Source organism: Rhyacophila brunnea, unplaced genomic scaffold (genome assembly GCF_057557595.1).
Source record: "Rhyacophila brunnea isolate RB1 unplaced genomic scaffold, BYU_Rbru_1.0 scaffold_4, whole genome shotgun sequence".
Lineage (NCBI taxonomy): Eukaryota > Metazoa > Arthropoda > Insecta > Trichoptera > Rhyacophilidae > Rhyacophila > Rhyacophila brunnea.
The window spans coordinates 31,338,483-31,363,764 of NW_028233068.1; the positions used below are offsets into that span (position 1 = coordinate 31,338,483).

Below are 25,282 nucleotides of genomic sequence, written 5' to 3' on the forward strand. Positions count from 1 at the left end.
ACAGTTGTTAGATTTTCACTCAATAAATGGGCTCTTTGCTCTGGATCCGAATACACATTGAGGAAAAATGTGTATGTGTGGTGAGTTACATACAACAGAAGTGAAACTTTTTGTTTTCCTCTCTATTTTCATAATCTTGAATATCGTCGTCGAATAACTGTGCACGGAATTCTCATCATTGTAATCCGTCCGATCACAATCGTAATAAAAAAGCTGCCACTATGTTATCTACAAACATTTCATCAATTAATCTGACAGCTTATTGGGATAGGGATGAAATTATCATGTAGGGTTGAGAAGTCTCGGCTTCATATCCCAGTCATATTGTTTTTTTAGATATCTTAGTTTGACGTACTTTTTATTTGAAGTGTTATAATGTAGTTGGTATTTTTCTTCGAAATAAAATAAGTAGGTAATTGAATTCAATTAAAAATAACTTTCTAATTTTTTAAATAACCTGAATCCAATATAATTAATTTGACATTCATAAAACATAGTTACCTAAACAAGATATCTAAAAATCTGACAGTTAGATAACATGTACCACCGAGTTTGAACTCGGAGTGCTGCATCGGTTTCAAAGTCTGGAGAGACCATTACACTGTGGAACGGATGTGACGAGTGGTGGGAAATTTTGTATTTAATCTGCCACCATGAAAATAAAATCAGAAGGAAAATAATATTTATAAGAATTATGAATCACATGCTAGTCGGAATACCGCAATTGGCCACTGTGCACACCTGCTAATCGAAAGGTTTCTGAAATGAACCCGACAGCTGCCGATACTTACTTTATTTTTCAGTTTTCGAGTCAATCACCATGATTTTTAAATACACATCAGATGATTCATTCTACTAGCGATATTCGAATACGGTGTGTAAAAAAGTTTCATTTCAAAAACATGGGAATTTAGCCAGCGACTTCTGAAGCGGGCATTTTGTCACTGATCCATTATGGATAGATTTCTATATTGAACATAATGCCGGGTCCACACTGGCAAAATACCCTAATTACAATAGTGTAATTAATATTGGGTGAGAAATTCAGAGGTGTAACAAACAATTATATAATATTTAGTCATCTTTTTGGCTATGTATCAGTCAAAAAATAAAATAAACAGGCCTTCTGTAATATATTATATATCCATATTTAAGTCCAATATTATTTTTTTGTCCTTCATTGGTCTAACAATAAAACACACCAATACAACGACAAAAGACTATGACTACTGGAATATGACTGATATAATTCACTACGTAATGCATTTGTAGACATTTATATATCCGATTCTGTGAAGATGTCTAATGGATTATCCCCCTTGATGTGTATATATCGGGAAGTGACGCTTTCTGGAATAGCGTCATCGATTTCCGGTTCAATTTGAGCGAGGTCTTTGCAGATATTCGATGATTCAGCCAAAGAGTCGCTGCGGCAGTGTCCTGAAAATATTCATATCATAAAAAAAGAATGTCATTTATTTTGTTAACTGTCAATTCATGGTGGAACTGCATTGTATTGATGTTTGATCTATTAGAACGCAACTTGTTTTTTTTGTAGTACTTATTCCACTTTAATAAATAAATTTGTACCGGTTTCGAGGCGGACAAAACCGGTACAAATGTATTTATTAAAGTGGAATAAGTAGTATCACTTCCCTCCATTTTGGTATGAAAATTTCTCTCAACTGTCACTTTGTGTTTTGTTTTCTTTTTTTATCGTCTGTATTTGGGATGAAGGTGGATAATTAAGGCACCGGAATTGTGATGGAAGCGGCGAGTTTATTTACGTTTATTATACTATATGGTTACATTTTTTAATAATTTAATTCTACGGAGGGCGAAATGTACGCGTTCGCGATTTTGCTGCTTGTCGCGATCTCCGCGCCATCTTGAAAAATCGTTCCCAACGGTTTTTTTTCTTGGGCGACGTTGCATATCTCCAACGGTCAAAGACAATGTTGCCGGCCGACTTTTAACATTATTTATTTTCGTAATTGTATTTGTATTGGCAACAATAATAAAGAAGAAGAAAAGTTTGTAAACTGTAGTCCACTGTAATAAAAAATAGTTTAAATTGCTAGAATGGTGTATGTATTTCGAAAACTAGATTTGAGACAGACTTCTGGCTAGAAATGGCATCTGTTACAGAACTATTCTACAACACATGCACTAATGTTTCAATAGCCAATTAATCCATTCTTTCTTCCAGTTCTATTATCCAAATTTTTACCTCAAGGAATGATGTTCAAACAGAATTCTACCACTTACCTAACATTCTACCTGGTAAACCCTTATGTACATGCAGTCGAACTTGGTTATTACGAGCTCCTTATCGGATATACCGAGCTAAAAGTTAAAATATCATCAAAAAATTTCTTAAAACTGTTAGTATTGTTTGTTTAAAAACATTTCTACCCTAAGCAATAAAATCCGACTGGACAGGATGCCGCCGGGGTCGGATTACGTTTATTACACTGGTTAAGTGTCTAAGTACCTACCTAATTGGTTGTTTCGCCGACAATATTGAAAAAGTATCCCCGCATATGGCTGTTGAAATTTCATGTAAAAAATCCAAGATTTGTGAAGTCGGTAGGTACCTACCAGCGTTCATTACAATAAACAACTTCTCTTGTAGTTTATAAATGCCATGCTTGTTTCGGGGAAAAATTCTAATTGTGTATTTTTGTTTGAATTTTTTTTTGTTATGTGACCGTTATTTGACTTTTTGTGTTATGTGATCGCTCATTTAAAAATACCTATTCTCTGATATAACGAGTAAAGCTTATAACGAGCAAATTCAGTCGGTCCCATCTTCCTTGTAATAAGCAAGTTCGACTGTAGTTTCAATAAATCAAACAAAAATCTGATTGACAATTGATTAAGCCATATTTTCAATATTTTTATTATCGATGTCAATTTCTTTTCGTAAATTCAAATAAACTGATGTTTTTTACTGTATATCTATATAATGGCTTATATTTTGACTTAATATTACTTACGCAAGTTGTCCTGGTGTACATATATAATTAATTTGGCAAAACTTTGTTTATGGAAGCTGAAATAGAGATTTATGGTGTTATTTTCAATAATGCTAATAACATTTAAATATTAAAAGTTAGCTAGGTACTTATTGAACTTGTGACCGCCTTCCTGATAGGTGTACTATCAAGTAGCCATCACATTGAAATATTAATAATGCAATTATAGTAAAAATATTAACAGCAGCAAGTTGATAATGTAACCAGTTATTTTTGTAGTAGAATATTTCATATTATTTTAGATAGATACATTAAGATGTAATTATCACCATATGTCTTCCAAAAATCAAACAATATACCCAACAATAATATCCAGAACAATGATGGTTTTTTTAAATTATCATTATATTTACGTCATGTACAGGAACATATAGTATTATATCCGTCCTTTAAAAAAAACACCATAAATGAACTAAGTACGATGGGAACAGGAATGTGCCATTATCACAAGCCGCAGATTTTTAACGACACATGTTGAATGTAGAGCGAAGCTCTTACTAAAATCGCTGTAATATCGATAATTTGTAGTTAAGTATTTCATAATTATTCAAACAGATGTCACTCTGTGTTTAATTTTTATTTATTTTGATATTTTGATTATGAAAATCAATCGACAGCTGTTGCTATTAATTTGAGTTTAAAGTCGGACAAGGTAACTCGCGAAATTTGTATGTGCGGCCAGTCGATCACGGCCTCATAGAGCGAGGAAACTGACTGGAGGCATAGAACCAGTTAAATCTTGATAAATGAAATACTGTAATACTAATGATTTAAAAAAAACATGCTTAGTATAGAAAAACTACTTACATCAGGTGCACAGGCATCTTCAAAAACATAAAAGAAAAACAAAAAAAAAAAACATTAAATAAAAAATAAATTGGGTTTTATTATTTTACATGATAAAACTAGTCAACAAAACAATAAGTATTATTTTAAAGGAAAACAAAATACATTCACATAATATGTTTAATTCATACTAAGACACTTGACACTTTGTCTTAATCAATTTGTAAAGCTATGGTTTTCTGGTGGTTTATTAAAAAAAAAAATTGAGCTTTCGGAATAGATAAAAGTAAGAGCATTCTTAGATAAGATTTTGTCATTGTATTTTTATGTATTGATAAAATGTCATTAGGAATATTCAAACAATACAATATAATATCTTATCCATCTGAGAAGAGAAGAGATATTACAACTAAATATTACAGAGAGAACATAGCTTTACATGACTTGATTATGTAATGTTTTTTAAAACAAATAATACAAACAAAGCACATGACTAGCAGGTCACAAACAAAAATATGGGACTTATGTTAGAAAATAGGTTAATAATGCTTTAATAACTATAATTATACCTATTCTGTAAATTTCATTTGAGCTGGATAAATAATTTATTATTTGGATTATCATTCTAAATATGAACAATCAGACAATGGTAAGTATAAGTACTGCAGTAATTTATTATTGTACAGTATAACCTCGATAATTCGAAATCCAAGGGACCCTGAAAATTTGATTTCGAATTAGCGAAAATCGCTATAAATCGAATTTTCCGAAAAAAAAAAAAAAATTCGTAAATTTGTATGGAGACGATGCAGTATTGAAAAATAGTGTTACGTGGTATTTACCAGTGAAAAAAGTAATTCAATGGTGAATTAGTTCGAAATATGTGTTTTTTACACTTTGTAATTAAGCACTAATTACTGAGTAATCAGACATCCAGTTAGATAGGTACCTACCAAGAATACAAATTCTTAAATAAGAATGTTGTTCCTTTCTAAAATCTAATCTAGATTCATACAAATTCACAGTAAAAACGGGTACCTATGTAGGTGTGTATTATATTTAAAATAAAATTCTTTAATATCCTATAAACAGTAATAAAAATGTCAAGTGAATTCATTACGTCAATTAGTGAACTAGTCCTGTCAAACAAAGGGTCACTGTGTATTCATTATTGCCAGTTTAATCTAAACATTCAGTTGTTATCAACTCAAATTTTAAAAGATAAGAAACTCATTGTTTATTAAAATACATATTAAAAACGTAATTCTGTCAGTTATAAAAAAATGACACAAGTTAGTTACTTAATAATTACGAAATTTCGTAAATAAATGTTTTTTTTCACTGAAAACCATTTAGTGGCCATGTGCTAAGATTACCTTGTAAAACAACATTTTTTTCACATTAATAAAATAATGGTTCTGAATTTACTTGAATGACAAGTAAATGTACCTTGATGACATCCCCTGCAATAATAATAATAATATTGATGCTTGGATATGTCATAGTACATTAGGAGTTTTTGGGTTTTTCCACAACTTAAACTTTGGGTTTTGCCTCCCATCAGTAAATTTTCAGGTGTTTGCCTACTTAATTGCAGTCATTAAATTTATTACTTTCCAAGAAAATAAGTATTTTACTATCATTTATTTCGATTTATATGGATAAAAATGGCCTTTGGGACCAAATTCCATTTCGAATTACGAAATAACGAAAATTTCGATTTATAACAAACTTTTTGTATGAAAAATGATTCTTGGGGGTTAAAATTTACGAAAAATTCGAAAAACGGCGAAATTCGAATTATCGTTTTTCGAATTATCGAGGTTCTACTGTATATAATAAATGGTGGAGATGTCATATGTTATGAACAAATAAAAATCAATCCGAGCGATTAGACAATAATAATAAAATTAATATATTTCCCTTCGAAATTATATGTTATAGTTTCTAAATCAACTGTGTATGAATAAAATACATTATGATGAGCTTAAAGAACATACATATTCATATGAAAATAATAATGATGGCATCTAGTCGAGTAAGTATCTTCTATTAAGAATTAACTTTATTAATGTTCCACACAGGACTGTACCCGTTCTTTGTAATTATATAACTCGGATCTCTCGATAAAAAAAAACTTTCTTTAATAAGATTTTGTTCAGATCGACAGGAATACAAATCCTTCAGTGCCCAGAATAAAAAAAACGTTACAACAATCCTTCACTGACTCTTCCACTTAGTTTGCTATATATAATGCAATTTCAAGAATAATTCAACCACATTTAATTAACCGTCAACATCACTAAATTCTATATGCTTCAATAAAAATCATGAAGTCCTTAAGATAAATTATCTTCATTGTTAATACCTATAATATCTAAACAGTTGAACCACTTAAAAAATACATTTTTATTAGTGGTAATATTTAATATTTTAAGACATGACATTATTATATTCCATACAAAACATATTCATATTAATTGACTAGGAACGAATGACAACAGAACGATTTCATTAAAACAAAGTAAGATAAAAAAGGGGAACAACATGTGAGTCGTCCATTTAATAAAATTTCAATGGTGTTTAGCAATAAATTATTGAGCACCAAATACTCAGCGACAAATGAAATTAAATAAAAAGAATAAGCATTACAATTTCATAAAATTAGTGAAAAACATAAGTAAATAATATGGATAAATAAACATTATAGTAGTTTTATTTATTTATCTCATAGCAATGCACTGGATAATTAGTGATACATAACTATAATATGACTGTAGTAATAGTATACATTGTTCCGTTCTGCACTATGTTCGGCACCAGTCTTTGTTATAAGTTGCAAGGTAGCTTAAGACAAAGTCTATGTTATTATAGTATTATAGGTGTACTATGAATTATTTTCATTTACCACCTTTCATCTTTTATTATTATAATACCAAAATGTATAAGTATATAAAAAAGACAGGATAATACGACTTCAGTGCCAAAATGTAAATACATACAGTCAGGGCTTTTTTTGTCATGTAACGCGGTGGAACGGCATTCCGGCACCTTTTTTCACTGTATTTTTAACGTTTCAAAAGCACTTAGACGCACTTACATAGTACAAGTTAATTTGCAAATCATCTCATATGAAATGGACATGTCATGAAAAACTATCGCGTTTGATATATGCCTTGAATTCTATTACCATTTCTTCAAGTAGATGTGAGCGCGAAATTTTGCAAATGAATCTAATTATTACCCCAATAAGAGCTTCGTTGAAGACCGACACAGTTTCGGCACTTTTGTTGATCAAACTCATCGGACCACCTTTGACACTTTTCGATCCTTCAAAATACGTTGATCGGTGGTTACTCAGTGGAACACATTCGTCCATAAACTCCAACACTACGAAAAGTAATCGAGACGATTTGCCAGACGAAAATTGGACTGAACTTTGGAATCACCATTGCTCCCACAAAGGGGGGGGGGGGGGCTGATAGAGCTCTAGCCTGGGGGATCGACCAGACAAGTGAGATAAACGCACATCACGAATTTGCTCTAATCGTAAAAAACTTTCAGATAATTTTATAATATTGAAATTGTTTATAATACATAACGTCGTTAAGATACGAAAACCTCGTATTGAAAAATGTTAAAATGTTCAGGATGAAAAAACAGTTTTACTCAAAATTTTCTTTAAGAACATGATCAAAGTTGTTTTAGAAGATGGTTAATTAATCAAGTGGGGCATTTTGTACAGTTTGGATTTGGTTTGTGGCTTATAGATTTGGCAGTATTTAACTTAGAAAAGTGATTTACGAGTTTTTGTTATTCCAATCTAAGATTTTTATTGAGTTACGAGGTTTATGATAAATATAGTTATATTTTATTATCATTGAAAAGACACATTTTATCAAACTCAAATCAATCAAAAATTATCAAACACATTTTGGACATTTGATTTATTTAAGAATCTTTAAAAAGGAGATGGAAAAAATAATGAAACAATAAAATAATAATTCAAATTTTAAAAACTTATATTAAGTAAGATTGTTTGAGATACGAGTATTACAACTTATAAAAAAATAGAATTTTGATATACCTACGAGTTTGTGATTTTTGTCAATATCTCAGTAACTATAAATAAATACCACATACGAGTTAGACACCTTAATAGCTCATCAAATTGGCTATAAAATAAGTAAAAAAAAAATATCGTAAAACTTGAGTTACAAGGTTTTCGTATCTTAACGACGACAAGCCAAAAATATAGACCAAATCAATTTGAATGATTTTTTTAATATTTCAATATAATGTATGTACATTTTCCCACTATTTACTTACATTTTTTTGTCAGTCCCTTCGAAAACGTTAAATCGGGTTTCACTATATCTTGTTATTACGTATTTGCCTTTGATTGTTAGGCATTATGAACGTTTAGATTCAAAGCAATCGGCGAAATGGCACTTAATCCATAACCCTCTCAAAGTACTTACCGTTCATCCTACAGTTTTTCCAACATAATACTGTCACAATATTTTTATCTAATCAAGTTTTAAAAAATCTTATTAAGTGATAGGTTTTACATACTAGACTAGAAGATGACTATCATTAGTCACTCTTTTCCGAATATAACTTGGTGAATTAATGCGTAATTTATTTAGAGGAAAATATGTCCACTCAATTAAAAATGAAATCTCTTTGACCTCACGAATAATACGAATTACTTTTTTATGCAGATTTTGAATGGATCAGGTTTTATTTCAACATCCTATACTTTGTTACATTCCATTGAAGGTTTATAGTTGATTGTTTCAATATAAAATGTATCATTTGTATGTGGAAATGAACATTTAGCTTATTTTCAAGTTAATAGTTTCTAGCATGGAAATTATCAATTTGAACTATTCAGTTCTTTTATGACACTATATTCATATAATATATGTATCTCAAAATAAAAATTTTAAAATAACTGTGTTACAAAAAATAACAATTAGATAGGTACCTAAGCATTTTTGGAAAAAAAAGTTTCAATGAACATGGTTGAAACTGTATTATCCTGACATATAATTAATAAATTGGTATTTTTATCAATAACTTAGTATTACTGGCGATAATAATATAATTATAACTACTCGTAGTTACAGCCACAAATTAAACTATTTTTTTTTTAGTATTGTTCATAGTGAAAAAATTGGTCATTTAGGCAAGTAATCTTTGCATACAATTAAAATTGTGTTAATTTAATTAACATATATTATTACATTCTAATACTCGTCAACAAGTTTAGTATCTCTCGTTTCTCATGCATTTCACAGATCATTCATTTATTATTTTTGGTAAGTTGTCACAACATAAAGCTCAAAAACAAAAATCAGACTTATGATGGAATGCGTGCGAATAGCGTGACGCTAACGAACAACAGCTACAATTCAACAACAAGCTAGGCACACTACGCGTCTAAAACAAACTGCCACAAAACACTATATTAATGAGGATTTATATCAGCATACCCAGATACCTACTCGAAAAGTCTACTATACTCCATTTTATGGTATACTTAATACCATTATGATATTTATTTATACCTACCTACATCAATTACAAAGCTTAACCTCAAATATATGGAAAGTTTTAAACTTAAAAAAATGTAATGAGTCGTTTTACATTCAGGTCAATTCAATATAATGAGTAACATCATGTTGAAAAATCATAATTTAACAACTTTCATTTATTAAGTAATTTTTTAATTCATACAATCAAATAAAAGAAAAACTTACATACAGTAGGTACTATTAGGTAAATTCCAGGATTTTGTGACAGTTTAATTTAACATCAACATAAAAGAGGTTTGACTAAGCTACTCACGATACTCAAAATGTTATTTGAAAATGAATTCTATCTATTGTGAGTTGAACCACATAAAATTATAACAAAACCATTTATGTATTGGGTCAAGTCACTCATTTATTTAAAAGAGTTTTCGCTCACTGCTCCACGCAAAACTATCAACCGGGTGGGAGATTTCAACAAATGCTAAAAACTATGTATATGGCTTTAACATATTCTACAACCGAAACAGATACACTTTGCTTCTTTTTTCGTCTCAGTTTTCCTACCTCTATGGCCATTGCTATCTTGAGTTTGGCTTAAATCATTATTCACTACGATATCTGAATTTGCTAGCTTTTCTACATCTCTAGATCTTTCGGACCCCCTAGTGGGCGAAGAGCACTCGGAAGGGGCTACACTATTTTTGGAACTCCTTAGTATATTCTCCAATCTGGATTTGAGCTGTCTCGGAGACACGCTTTTCGTAGATCTTCCGACAGACTGACATTTCTTAATGAAAAAAGGAGAATCCTCATCAGAGAGGACATATTTTACTTTACTATCCACGCCGGAGTCTAAATTATCGTCATCTAAAACTATATCGTTGGATTGTTGATCCCAACGAGTTTGTCGGTTCGAGCAAAGTTCAGGGAAAGGCGAGTGCGATTCAATGCTCTCGGGGGTGTAGGGGTCTTGAGGAGCACTCGCGCAGCACAAAAGGTGCGGATCAATATTGTTGACGATCAAACCGTCATAACTGATATAATCTGCGTCTGTTATCTGCACATCGGGAACGGCGTGACTTTCGAAATCGTCAATACCTTCATTGGAGGAGAGAAAACTTTCATTAGAAACCCTTCCGGTGAAAGTAAAATTTTGTTGCGTTTCATTTCCGGACTGGGAACCGAATTTATTAATAGCATTACGACTGTCGCTATATTTATTGTTTTCCGCATTCGCCGGTTTGTTATCGGTCACGTTTTCAGTTCTGAAGCGTGCCAGGCCGGGGTCGGTGCCCAGTCTGATGAGGGAGCAGGGCCGGTCTTTGGAGGAGGACCGGCGGAATCCCGAGTCGTAGCTGATGTGGCTGGCGATACGGCCGCGGAACGACACCGTCAACGGTTCGAAACACTCTTTGGAAGGGCACTTGGACAGACTGTGAGCGCTAGGATGGCGGAAGCATGTCTCCGAGGCCGCCTCGGGAGGACCGGAGTAGCAATACTTTTGGGGACAATCTTGCGTGCAACATCTCACTGTACCTTTATCACTCTGCAGGAGCAATCGCAGATACACCGGCTGAAAATAAATTATTACAATTACACATCATATCTCTAAAATATCAATACCTACTAAAATATATATATATAATATCCATCCATTTACAACATATGAATTCCTACTACATATGGCACAGTGTGCTGTAAAAAATAAAAGAATAGGTACCTTATGATCTCCCATGCAAGTGCTTTCGCCCATGATTCCGTACTCCACTCTCTTCCTGAGTGAGGGGTTGTTACTGTCAGTGGACATTTTCCGGAGATCTGCGTGCTCGCCCATTTTGGGAGAGCCTTCCGATTGGTTGCGCACCAGACGTCTCCTCGTCGGACTACCATCACTGCAATCTCCGCCGCTTCTGTCAAATCAAATTTAGTCTTCAATACCATCAGAACCCAACTCCGTTCAATTAACTTATACATAAACAAATTCGCTTAATTTGGGTGCTTTTCAGTAATATTTATATCAAAAGTTAGCAATTAATCCATCCACTGGAAAATCAGTTTCTGGATAGGAGATTTATTAAGTTGACATGTTTGTTTCGTTGTTATACCCTCTTTCTCCACCTCTCCAAAAATACTAAGAAATTTAAAACTTATAGTTAGGATAGGATAATAAAAAAAAACCTCGCATTTAGAGCATGAATAATGTTGGTAGGGTCAGCAATACTCTTGCGGCTCTGAGCAATTCCAGGAACTGTGAGACCATCAAACTCGGAGTTTGGGCTGGGCTTTCTCCCTGGACTCTAAAATTGAAAACATTAAAGATTAGCACAACTTCGAAAAAGATCATATCATTGCGGGAGGTGATTTACCAGAGTTGTTATGAGGATTAGTTGTAAACCATTCACTCAGGATCTTTTTAGAAGTTCCCAAACGGGGAGAAAATGGAGAAAATTACAAATACAGATATACACATCATTGTCACCTCATTTCTATCTCGTAAATTTTGCCCTCAACTTCAAGACACTAGCAGTCGGGCCAGTGATCCCAATAATGCTGACATTAAGATCTCATGCATCTCACAAATTGCTGTATCAAAGCAAACATTAGAATATGAAATTCAGCTATAAACAAATACTTGTGGAATGATTCTCCCTCGACAATTTTATGTATGTAGGCAGCCAAAAACCATTATTTTTCATAAATATTCATAAAACACCGAGAAATCCCTTACGTTGATTATATAAATAATGCAACAGACTTCAAACTAGAATGTGGGCCGCCATTTTGTTTTTGAGGCTGCGAATAGAAGAAAATAATGAACTTGTTACCAATACAACCTCACAGTTCGATTCGAGAATCTAAATGATTCAAAATCCCTAATACGGAATGCATATAAGACTCATTCTATCTAGTATCCAAATTCTTAGGGTATATAGGGCAGAGCGGGGTCATTTGAGCCACGGGGTCACCTGAGCCACCCGTAGTATCACTCTTACGCTGCATTATAGATACAAGCGGTGGATTCCGAACGAAGCAGGAGGGGTAGACAGCCAATCCACAATTGCATCAGTCACCGTCCGGTGTTCGATGTGACTGTGAACGTGCGATGTTACTATTTTCACGCCAAAAGTAAAGAAAGCAGTTCCTCATACTTTTTGGTCTCAAGACTCTCAAGCACATGTCTGTGGTGTTACGGCAATCAAGTAAATGTATTTTGATTTAGAAATGGTGTGTTTATGCGATGACAGTATCAAAAATAATATATTTTCAATAATCTTTGGGTGGCTCAATCCAATTAGTAATAATTTGGGGAAGGGGTCATTTGAGCCATAACAAACGTACACCTGAAAGTAACAGATACACCTGAGAAGGACCAGCTTGCTGCAGAACAAAGTAAACGGAAAAGTGAGGGTAGCAAGAAGATAGTAAAGTCGAAGAAACTGACAGTGAAGAAAGCTATTTTGAAGAGTTCCTCTGAATCTGATGAAGAGACACGACCTGTTAAGAAAACTAAAAATCTCCAAAAGAAGAAAAAAGTACAGACAAGTATAACTATATGTTCCTATTGTTTTCTAATAACTTGGATTAAAGATTTAAGAAAGATTTTGTTTGTATTTTATATTGCTCTGATGAAAAAAACCTTTCTACGCCCACTGGCTCAACTGACCCCATTGGGTGGCTCAGTTGACCCCACCTAGTGGGGTCAACTGAGCCATCTGGCATTTGTGACATTAATGTAAATTTAGTCTTGTAAACATCGTCTTTGTTACAGTTTTTTGATGAAGTTACATGACCAAATAAACAACTTAACTGGTTTAAAAGATATCATTTCTTATTTCTTCATTAATTAGAAGCTATACTGCTTTGAGCAAAATCATGATCAAGTGACCCCGCTCTGCCCTACTATGTATTCAGTTAAAAATAATGTCTACTCGGAGACAATATATTATCATTATATGCAGGAATTATGCCATGTGCAAACAATTGAAAAGTGGACAAATTGGCCCTACTAATAAAAAGGTCTTGCATCACTGTTACAGGATTAGGTTTTTTTCAGTGCTTACACTTGGACTTGACTACTTTTAAAAATGACTTCTAAATTACTGTTGCTCTCTCAGGAAAATAAACTATAGGAGTTGGGTTACATAAGTATCTATATAAGTGTAAATTATTGTTAGGATGAGAAGAACAGAATGATTTGTATCCTTACAGAATTTGGTTGCAGAGTGGTTGCAGAGTAATGTTTATCATAGAGGGAAGGGGAGGCAGATCTTGCGGGACTACTTTCTGACGAGCTGTTTTGAGCGGACGACCGGTGGCTGCTCTTTGAAGGACTACCACCGCCGCTGTCTGTGGACTCAGCAATTGATCGTCTGCAATTCATACAAAATTTTATCATTGAATCCTGCACAGGCCTTCACGGACACTATACGTGCGGTTTTCTAACATTCAAATATTCACTATTTATTCTACGTGCATTTTGTGGTGGTTTTCAGTTAGGTAGGTACACGTTTAGGATTGTTCTATAGATTATCGGTCTAAAATACCTGTTGTGCATGGAATCACCAAAATATTTCAGAAAAATAAAATCACAATTCATCATCTGTCTGTCAAGGTGAATTTCTTCTATGCTTTTACAAAGATACAAAATAGAATTTATTATTAATATTGAGATTATAAAAATTTACAGTCAACCCAGATGAGAGCTTCCTAATCAATGTGCAATCAACAATTAGGAAGTGTGCCTTTATAAATAAGTCTACTAAAAGTCGAGCATTTCGTTGCCAATATTGGCGTGATGACATTAAAATTTTTCATTTTCAGATTTTATTTCCATCTCTAGTGTTCACACAAGGCAAACGATAAGATTTAAAATATCCTGACCAAAATACACCCAAACATTTAACATCGTAATCATAATAAAAAATCAGCTAATAAAATTAGTTAAGTAACGCTCGGAAACCTGGTGCATGACTGAAAACACAGAAAAGCCGCTGGGTTCATTTGAGCGGAGCGTGTTGTGCGGTATCTTCATACCCATTACTGATAATAACCATTACTGTTCACCACAACACTATTAATATTATTACGGAACATGTCTGTTATAGAAAATTCTACAATTTGAATAGTGTGGTTAGAAAAAGTGGGAAGCACTGAACTAGACAGCCCATATTCACATGTTTTTTTACTTGTCTCCTGAACATTATCGTTTCGTATATACATAGCAGAACAGAATCAACAATGGCATTATGTATTATATATTTTTTGCAGCATTTGAATGATTTTTTATTATTTCAATTGGAATAGAAGTCATTCGTGCCATGTCCCATAAAAAGGAAAGAATGCTAAGAGATGGGAGCAAGAATCATCATGCATCAGTGCACCATCGTAGTTGCTACCATTGTATGTTGTGAAATTTACAGTTATTGCTTCAGCTATTATAAAATTCGACTGATCGGTCTATGACCGTCGATCATGGAAAGTAATGCAGTAATGTCAAACATACACGTAGGGTACGACATTGGGATGGAGAGTATACCTTGAGCCTTGCGTGTGTTTCAGTACCCCATCCATCTGCTCAACAATAGATCTTCGGCTTTCGGAGGGATCCCTCTGCATGAGCTTGGCTCCATCTAAATGGTGTATTATCAGCCGCGCAGTCTGCGATAGGAGTATTCGATCGCACCATGACGGACACCTGTGTACATAAACTTATTCAAATAAAAATATACATACTTAAGTAAATGTATACACACACACTAATTAAACCCGTAAACATGTTCATTCAAATTGATTATATATTGTGATGGGCATTTCACATGCCTGAAATTAATTAAAATCAATTTTGCTGCAGTTAATTAATAAATAATTATGAATCAAAGGGATTAATGAGACCGAGGAGCATCCTTCCCTGTGATAAACCAAAGGTAATGATGATGAAGTGAATTAACTTACTCTGCATTGATGTACTACCAAGTTTTTTCATCGACAGTAAACAGATTAAGTGCACAAATGATGAAAATTCTAAAATTTGAATACAATGAGCGGTTAAACTCGTACATAGTTCCCAACTCAATTTAGAAGTCCACAAAACACAATTGAAACAAATTTTTTGAGACATCTCATATTTATTGTAATCAAAACGTTTTGATGAAAGTCATACCTTGTTTTCATAAAATGAGTCGGCTGTTCCACATTCTCTTCAAAGGGATATGACGGTGGGAATTTTATAGGGAATTCATAAAGATGCGGTTTCAACGCCTCCAGTTCTTTGTCAAATTTAAGCACCTGAATGGAAATAAAATTAATTATAATCGACTCTTAAAATGAACATTTATTATGATTCAATGAATTAATTAAAAGTTTTAATGTGGAAAATGCTAATATAAAGCAAATCAATTTCATTGAATATGACGATATTATGTAATAGGTAGTCAAATTATTGACTTGTGACTTCATTAGAGAAATTCATAGATACACATACTCCAGTCCAAATAAATTCAAATTACCCAGGGTTCTCGGAACACTTTCTGATGTTCAACATGGCTAAATTCCTTCTTGCCAACTGTTAGTATTACTCTATCTTCAATTTGATTGCGGAATTGTAATTTTGTGTACTCCACCGATTTACCATTGTAAATTCGAGTTGTCTTCAAATCTTCAGTCAGTTTCTAAAAACATGTAAAAATATGTAAAAAAACCTCCACCTGCACTTTTTCAAGAGAGCACTAATCATGTCCACACCAATTGGCAACATTTAGGAAGGTGTGTCACCATAAATTTATCCCCCAAACAAAATGGCGGCTATGTTTCTCAAATTGGTTCCTAACAAATTATGTTTTTAGGAATGCTGAAATCAAAAAAGAGGCTCTAAAACATTGACGGAAATCCATAAGATGAGATATACAAAATGGCAACCAAAATCTCCCAAAGTAAGTGAAACGCTAAAAAAAAATTTTAATGATTGTTTTAATTGAAATAGCATTACTGTACAGTTAAAATATACAATTCTATGCCCAGATTCTTCATATCACCTATGACTATACATCTTGAGCTTCTTCACGATGAAAAATAGTCAAATCAGTGCAATGGAAAGTTGTCAGTGATACTGACATTCCTACTTCATGCAGGAGGTTCATGTCTTCTTCTGAGTAGTGCAAAACATGACATGTTTTGAGGCACGAACTCTGGTATTTAATATAATGAGCTGGCCAATTGACACAGCTGACTGTATTGATGGAGTCTCACCACCCAGTGTGCTGCCACATAGAAGAACGATGGTCAATGAAAGTAAACCTGGGGCCGCAGAAACCTCCTGGCAATCACCCTCAAACAATCCTGTAGAAATTATCTCTATAAATCTATATCTGGAAAACGAGCATTATCCTGAAAACGGCATTCAAAGATATTGGCAGTTAAACATTTCAGTTGGTTGTTGAGGAGATACCTGTTATTGAATATATTTAATTCTGATGAATAAAAGTAGTTTGAGTAATTGAGAACACGGTTTATTAAACAAAAAAACATTATTGAATAAACCACCATGTTATAATAATAAAATATACGGTAAAAACTTTAACGCTGTTTTTCCGTATAACATAAAATAATGGTACAACTCTGATTTTGATGGTAACATCCTTTACCTTAAGTTATTAAATGAGTCGCTTGATGTGACGTCGTCTCATCAGCAGGTCCATTTCCAACATTTATTGGGATAAATTCCAATATATTTTTAAACCAATACTTTGTTGGCTTCACAAAAAGCAAACAAGACAAAATGTCTTCCATTTACTTTGCATCCCATTGGATTTTATTTCCCAAAACTTGGAAAATAAATTATTTTGTTTAACGGCTGAAAAAAATGTATTGCACAACTTCTGACAGCACTCACCCACATACATTAAAGTATATTTTCTTGATAATCATTTCTTTAAAAGTTTTATAATTTTTACCACTATGTATTCGTTTTTGACGTAATAATTAATTTCATCAATATCAACATCAAGAAAAATAAATGAGGTCGCCGAGCACGGTCGGAATCGGAATCTAATAGTTTTGAGGAAATCTTTCACCCCAATCACGAAATTGGATCAGGCTATAAGAAGTATTTCTATTTCACTCACGGCTTGATGTAAAAGTGACATTTCTCGATCGGTGGGAGTCGTCTAGCCTGCTCATGTAATTTAGGCTTTATAAAAACTCTGTACACTTTGGAAACGAAAAATTAAGAATATTATACCTTCACAACACCCCCGGTGTCTAGTCTAAAGTTAAAATCTCCAAATATAAAGAAGGGCGGCTGATTAGGATCATGATGCAAATGCTGAAGGGTGTGGCGCAGAGCCCTTCTCCGGCTGCGGCAGTACACGGACGGACACGCCTCTAGAGAGAGGAGATTGGACGCGTCGTGAAACAGGTGGACGTTCACACATTCGAAGGCCGTGTTGCGGATCATCCACCGGACTCGCAGGAAACCTTTGCGAGACCATTTACACTGCAATGACAATTTTTTATATAAATTCTGTAAAGGTGCTTTTAAACGATCAGTTTTGCTGTCCGATCAGTCTCCGTTTCAGTTGAGCTATCAGTTGAACTGACGTGTAAATCTGAAGCAGCCAACTGAGACCGAAACGGAGAAGAGACAGGATCGATTTTTCATAAGTTATTGTATCTGTTTTTAGAGTAGCCAGTTAAATTGACGTGTAAATTACTATGTTGCCATATTTTTCATACTACTTTTCTAATTTTTATTGAAACATTATTATTTCTTTAAATATATGTACTGCATTATACCAACCCATATGTTTAAAAAGTAATTATAAAAATAATATTCATTGTTAGCGGATAAAAAATATGTAGATATATGTCGGCGTTTCTCAACTGAACTGTCTAACAGGACTGAGACTAAATGGACAACTAAACTGGTCATAAACTGGTCGTCTAAATACACTGTTGTTTCAAAACTGAACGGACCAAAATGGAAACCTCGACGGACAACAGAACTGACGTCTAAAAGGACCTTAAGATTTGCTGTTATTGATGCAATATCGCTGCTCAAGTTGTTCCTGTCATTTCACATGAAATGAAAATCCTACTAGCGCTGGGTACACTCTCTCACTCACAGGCAGACTGTCAACAACCAACGCTCTCTGTAGCGGGATAAAATTCTCCACTTCCCCAACAGGAGAGGAGATAGTACCGTGCTTTATATGTTTATGGAGAAAAAACAAAGGTAGGATACTTTTTGAATAGACCTAGTATAGAATCCATATTAAGAAACTGTCTGATTTTGGTAGCATTCAATTTGAAAAACCCTTTATGTTTATGGCATCAATTATCAGAGCGATAGAAAATTTATATAACTAAATTTTCTGATATAAATTTATTAAGTACATAGAAATATGACTAGCTAGTGACCACATGCGGTTTTCATTTTAGGATGGCTTCTTAGAAATTAGTCTTTTATGCATGCGATCAGCACAATGGTGATCAATTCAAAAACTTCTCGGAACAAGGAATCTTTTGACTTTCATTATTTAATTTAAAATTTATTAACAGTTGTATCCCACAACTCTTTTTTTTTTGATTCGTTACTTATACTAGAGTAACCAACACCTAACCTTGCCATTTGGAATAGATTTTTTTGAATTAAAACGTGAGTAAACCAATCAAGTGCTTGGAATTTACTAACAATTATACGGTGTACGTGAGTAAACCAATCAATTGCCTGACTTTTACAAATACAATTATACGGTTGCATATACAAACAAATCCTTCTCACTGTGTACAATGGCAAGGTTACATGGAGGATACTCTTCTGCCGAATAACTATGTCCATCCAATTGACCATACTTCCAAAAAAAAAAAATTAATTGACACTTATTAATAATAATTTACCTCTGGAAAAAAATGTTGAGGAAATTTGGCTTTCTCTTTGGTAGGAGCTTTCTCAATGTTGCCAGCGTACACTTCTTTTCCTTCTGCTGATACCCATCCTTGAGTGACAAAATCCCACATCTTCACTTCTGTTAACGAAGAATGGACAAAATACATGTTACCTAGAGCCTGAAAACAATTAAATGACAGGGTATTGAATATCATGTGAATAAAAATTATTATTTTATAAATGGTTGCCTTATGTAATACATGGAAAGCATGAGATATGAACCCTTACTTTTTCATAAGAACATTAATCTGCTACCGGCATATATTTTAACAACCGAGCTTCGAGATGGGGTAGGATAAAGTGACAGGAGTCAAATAAATAATATTCATACCTTTTAGGAAAAAATATTTTTTACAGTTTTTTGTACACCAATTTGTACAGAATGGGACTTAAACTGACATCCATTGCAATCCGGACAGAATGCTTTACCATCTAAACTAATGGTGCATTCACTAATTATCCCAAAATTTCTTAACAATGTGCATCAAATGTCAGTAATATTGACGACCATCTTTCGTAATATTGAATCACTGTGTTAACTTTGATTCAGGCGTCAGGATCTCTCCAAATTTTTAGTTTTTATATACTTATGTTTGGTAATATTTTCTTAACTCAATACACAATTCAATATTCAATACAAGAGTTAAGAATGTAGCATTCTTTATTGAGCATACATAATTTGAAACAACCTCAGAAACATACATACTTTTTTTTAATAGAGAAAGAATAATTCTTCTTATTTACATTGTGACAGCGAGTAACTTAGTCAATAGATCACACAATTTAATGGTGTCAACTGTCAATTTTTGGTTAAAAAGATAATTAGGTAAGAAGGTATATAAAATAAACCGAGGCTGATACCATAAATATGAATGAAATTCTTTTACAACAAGCAATATGATTAGACTGCTGCTGCTTTTCACACAAAACTAAAATTAATTATTGATATAAAGGTAGATTACCATTTTTGCTTGAAAGCTGAACATAATATTGTGCTCTACAGTTAAAAATGTCATAGCAGACTTTTAATGAAGTAATTAATCAGGCCAGCCATTCAAACAATCTATTGGGTCCTTTTCTGGATTGAACACAAATGGGATTACATAGGAATTTGAACATGCTGCAGGATTTGAGCCAGCAACTTATGGCTTTGGAGGCGAGACTTTTACCAGTGTGAGCAAATAGTATTTGGATTAGTAGGGATAATCATAAGTAATCAATTATTTCAAAGCACCCATGAATACATTTTTTTTATTTCCTAATCAAATACATATCGCCATCATTCATTATGGCCTTTTGCCATGTCTTCTATAAATTTTCAAATCCACTCTTGTAAAAATGTGCCAGCTGTGATGTAAAATATGATTCGAGGTGAACATGAAAATCATTAACATTTCGAAACATTTTATTTTTGAGGAAACATTCCATAGATCTAAACAAATGGTAATTGGATGTCGCAATTTCAAGTGAATTATGGTACTGTACAACAACATTATTTAGGCAACAACAGGAAGTCGCTCTTATCGCGTATAGAATATTTCACAGTGTTGTCATTTTTTGAGAAAACATATCCCGCGAAATTAGGTTTTAAGTTTATATCAATTCTATTCTCAGTAAGTTTATAAGTACATTAATTTATAAGTCTAATTATTGTTCAATAAATATCAATAGAATTTTTTTTTCAAATAATTTCACCTCTAAATTATTACTATTATATTAGGTTAATTATTACAGCGTAATTATTGAATTTGGAAGGAAATGTATCATTGAACCCACATTAACTGATAATATTGCTGCAGGTATTTATTAATTAAATAACTAGAACACAAATTATGAGTAAAAAAGTAGAAGTGAAAGATATAACATATTCAATATTATATTGATGACCCAATCACATGTTTTATAATTTACAAAATGATGTCTTTATATCGTATTTTTAGTAAAATTGTTGTAGAAACACATACTGTGAAAATAATTTTCTATAAATTAAATTATATCCACCTTACATAAATTTTAAAACAATATGTACCTACTTATCGGTTTAAAAATTAGGAAAAAATAGGACAATTCATTAACTAACTAATGATCATTTATACTTAATTATTATACGTCTAAAAATATTAATAAAATAGATTACGATACACATAACTTTATAATATACAAACATAATTTCCAGTATTTGGGGAAATATTTCTAGTATTACAACACTGAATTTTGACATACCTGACATGACAGGAACCCGTAAAATGGGCTTGTTGAAAGTATTGTATAGGCTCACCTTTTAAATACGACTCTTTTTCTTCTTCGCAATAAATCAAAAGTTTACTGATAATAATTCGAACATCATTTCGTATTGTGTTAGACATCTTTTGAATATAAAAAGCTTCAAATTACGTAAATTGATAGATGCGTCCAATACGAAGTGTCAAAAATGTAATGAAAAATTTGGGGGCGTTCCTAATTTGAAACCGGAAGTTCGATTAGCTGTACGTAGTTCACAGATTTGCCACGTAGCCAAGATGAAGTTGCCGGACAATAGGTGCGGTAAGACTTCCCAGTCGAGCTGCTTTATTTTTTCCTATTTCTTCCTTTTTGCTGCAGAGATCTTAAATTATTATACTACAGAACGACGCATTTTCTGCTGACTTGCCTACATACCGCTCCGATTTCATGAAGGTGTCTATACATTCAGCAGGATACCGCCTTCGAACACTATTATATATAAAAAAGAGTAATAAAAAATATTGACAACTTATGGGTGTACTAATATAAATTACACTTACAGTGAATTTTTCAGGAGAGCTATAATCCTCATCAAGGTATATTCTGATTTTGTCAAATAGCCGCAATTCTGGACTGTCACAGAGTCTCTGAATGAATTCTTGCACGTACTGCATTGATTTTTCGTAAGTCTTTCCACCGACCTCTTGCATATGCAGACCGATAAACTTAGGTTCCATTTTGGATATAGTTTGAAGAAATTCTGTAGTCCACATAGGTAACATAACTGTAGGCTGAAACAAAATAAAAACAATATTAAGGTAAGTATACGGAATGTAATATAGCATCTAGTATTAATTACGTTACGATCAGTGGCTTAGTGGGAGCAGCACGTAGGACTAGCGCTCCATGACTTTTTTCCAAGATGCCGAATAAACATTAAACAAATTGTACCTATGTCCTTACAACATTAATTCCACAAAATTATGAATGTTTTGTTCCCAAAATATTTCTTTCTTGCAAAAATTGTTCATTGGAAAACGTGGAAAATAATCTATAACTTAGTTATGTACATAAAATATACACCCGATTCTCTTTTTGCATGGGGGATAAGTTCCAAAGACTACCGTGTAAAAAAACATATGGTGCCCATACAAAAATGGTAGATAGGTTCCATTACTTAAAATCAACTCAAAATATGAAATCCTTGAACTCAAAAATAAATCAAATTTATTTATTATTTATACATAAAAATACATAGTTTTCGATTTAAATTAAATTTAGCAAAGAGAAATAGTGGATAGAGAGGTTGTGGAGGAGGCCAAATCCCACCCCGGGATGTAGCGCCGTGGAAGAAGAAAGAGAAATATATTGAGTGTCACTACTTGACAATAAACGTGCCCGTTTACTGCTGCTGGCGAAACATCACTCTTATCGCTGGAAATATTTAATGACGCTGATGCCGAAGCACGCGGGGCGTCTCTTGTATCGAACCTGAAGTGACTGACTAGTGGCACCATGTATGTAAGTATGTATGTCTGAGTGGCATCCGGTGACAACATATGTATGCACTAGTGGTGTGCGGTCCATTGCAATGCAATTTTTTGATAAATATGTACATACATACGTATTTTTATTCTTTTTATTTTTTTTAAACCGTGTTAAAGCACAAAAAAATCAGTGTAAATAAAAAATAATCAGTACTTTTTTTAAACCGTGTCATTTCGAAACCGTGCAAAAAGAGGATCAGGTGTACAAAAGTATTCTATGAGCATTGCACTTATATTAGACATCAGTATTTACAAGATTAATGCAGTTGACAGTTTCGATTACATTGGGATCTTCCCTTCTTGAACTCACATAATGTATCAATAGAATTATATGGCACTTTGCTCTAATAAGACATTTAAAATCCTCAGTATTATCTCAGCAATATAAATTATGTAGGGATTTATGGGACAATCAGAGACGAGTAGATTAATAGCAATTTGTGCGAAGATTGCAGAGATTGCGCTGACTGGGTCATCTGCACGGTATGAACGACTATGAACTGGCAAAGAGAATAGGAAATGTCGAGCTATCTGATTCAATCTAATCAAAAATTCGTCAGGTGAAGATACCAACGTCTGTCGTATATAGGGGTATTAAACTGGAAAATGACTACTATACCTATACAGGAGCAGGTGGAGAGAATTTTTGAAAAAAACCAATACCAACCGGGGTTGTTTCGATTCTGATGATGACCAGATGAAATGATTGATGAGTGTTTCCATAGGATAATGGTCATAATGGGGTAATTGTGTTTTTTTTTATTTAAGTATTATTGAAACAATTTAATCAACTGAATAATTTACACCCCTTTTTCATCGATTTATTGTTCACATGGCTAACTTCCGACTGATTTCCTTCAAAACTCATTGAATTTCAAAATAAATATTAGATAGATAACTACTAACTACGTACATATTTTTTAATTACCTACCACCATTTACACCCCAGGTTATAATATTAGGTAGGTACCTACAATCTACATAATGACTATGCTAATATATAATTATTGCCCAGCCACAAAAGTAGGCAGGTGTGCTGGGCACTTATAGAAATAAAAATATTACTTATAAGTAAGTACCTACACAAATATGTAAGTACTTATTTCAGAAAATCATTTAATAACTAATTTTAAACAAATTAAGTAAGATTTAATTTTAAAAATATTGCAGGAGCAATGATTAATTATTTCTCTAATAAATTATTCCTAAATATTAATCTAGTCATCTTTCGAAATTATAATAGGTAGGTAGTGAAATTGCGTTAATAGTAGGTACATAATAACATGTAGGTAACAAGTTTAAAATATCTAGATTGATAACATCATTATTATTAGTTGATACTGTGTTGTATGTGCCTACATACCTAAGTATATGTTCTAATCAAACGCCAAAGACGTCAATGAGCTACAATTGTTGATAAATAAGTCATTTTCGAGGCTGCTATAACTAAATGTCTGCATCATATTTTACAGAATAAAATAATAATGTGGCAGGTCGGAGTGAAATTATTTCAATGAATAATAACTTACAGATTCAAAAATAGATCCCACATTAGCGGTGATGAGGAGGATTGGTATTTTTTCCGTGCCCATCTTTTTAAACTTCAACATGATTCCGACAGAATAACCACAAAAACACAAATCCAACGGTCACAACACACAAAAACTAGGTTACTTATCGAGAACACACAGTTCACGTCATTTTTACGTATGTATTCTGTACGCCGATGACGCCTCTACAAAAGAGCTAATAATTATCATTCATAATTATTGTTTTGCGAGCTGTCAAACGATTAACAAGTGTTTATTTAATTATTTTGTAGTGCTAACATAAATGTGACAGTGACAGGTCTCCACTCTCCACCGATCCATATCTTGCCATTTTATCAGTCTGCCAGTTCTGGCACTCCCTTCAACAGAGGTGAACTGGGATATTATATTTTATTTTAAGTGAAAAATAAAAATGTCAAAATGACAATATAAAGTCATTGCCATTGAAATAAATTTCCTTGTAAAAATACAATAATAATTACCAAATCTATGATTACCCAATAGTATATATTTTTTAATTTGTGTTTTTTTTAACTAATAATATTTTTATTTGTGAAAAAATGTCTGTTATAAACTGATTACAAATATAAATTGATAATGCTCAATGTAAGTAATCCTTATTTTTCAGATCGTTCACTCATTGCAGTTATGTACT

General features: G+C 32.9%; 1 protein-coding gene across 2 annotated transcripts; it reads right to left on the reverse strand.

The window, feature by feature from the left end:
- On the reverse strand, positions 1-24,985 carry 5PtaseI (inositol polyphosphate-5-phosphatase A). Of its 2 annotated transcripts, XM_085953556.1 has the most exons (12): positions 24,607-24,985; positions 22,091-22,321; positions 19,259-19,426; positions 17,601-17,855; positions 15,871-16,032; positions 15,525-15,649; positions 14,901-15,059; positions 13,572-13,734; positions 11,543-11,661; positions 11,085-11,274; positions 10,901-10,937; positions 1-1,440 (listed from the first exon to the last, which is right to left on the reverse strand). In XM_085953556.1, exons 1-12 carry the CDS (start codon positions 24,685-24,687, stop codon positions 1,277-1,279), a joined length of 1,854 nt encoding a protein of 617 aa, XP_085809682.1. In that variant the 5' UTR covers positions 24,688-24,985; the 3' UTR covers positions 1-1,276. The 2 variants fall into 2 exon arrangements, with proteins under 2 accessions (XP_085809682.1, XP_085809681.1); XM_085953555.1 differs by lacking the exon at positions 1-1,440 and having other exon boundaries at positions 8,549-10,937.
- Positions 24,986-25,282: the final 297 nt, after the last annotated feature.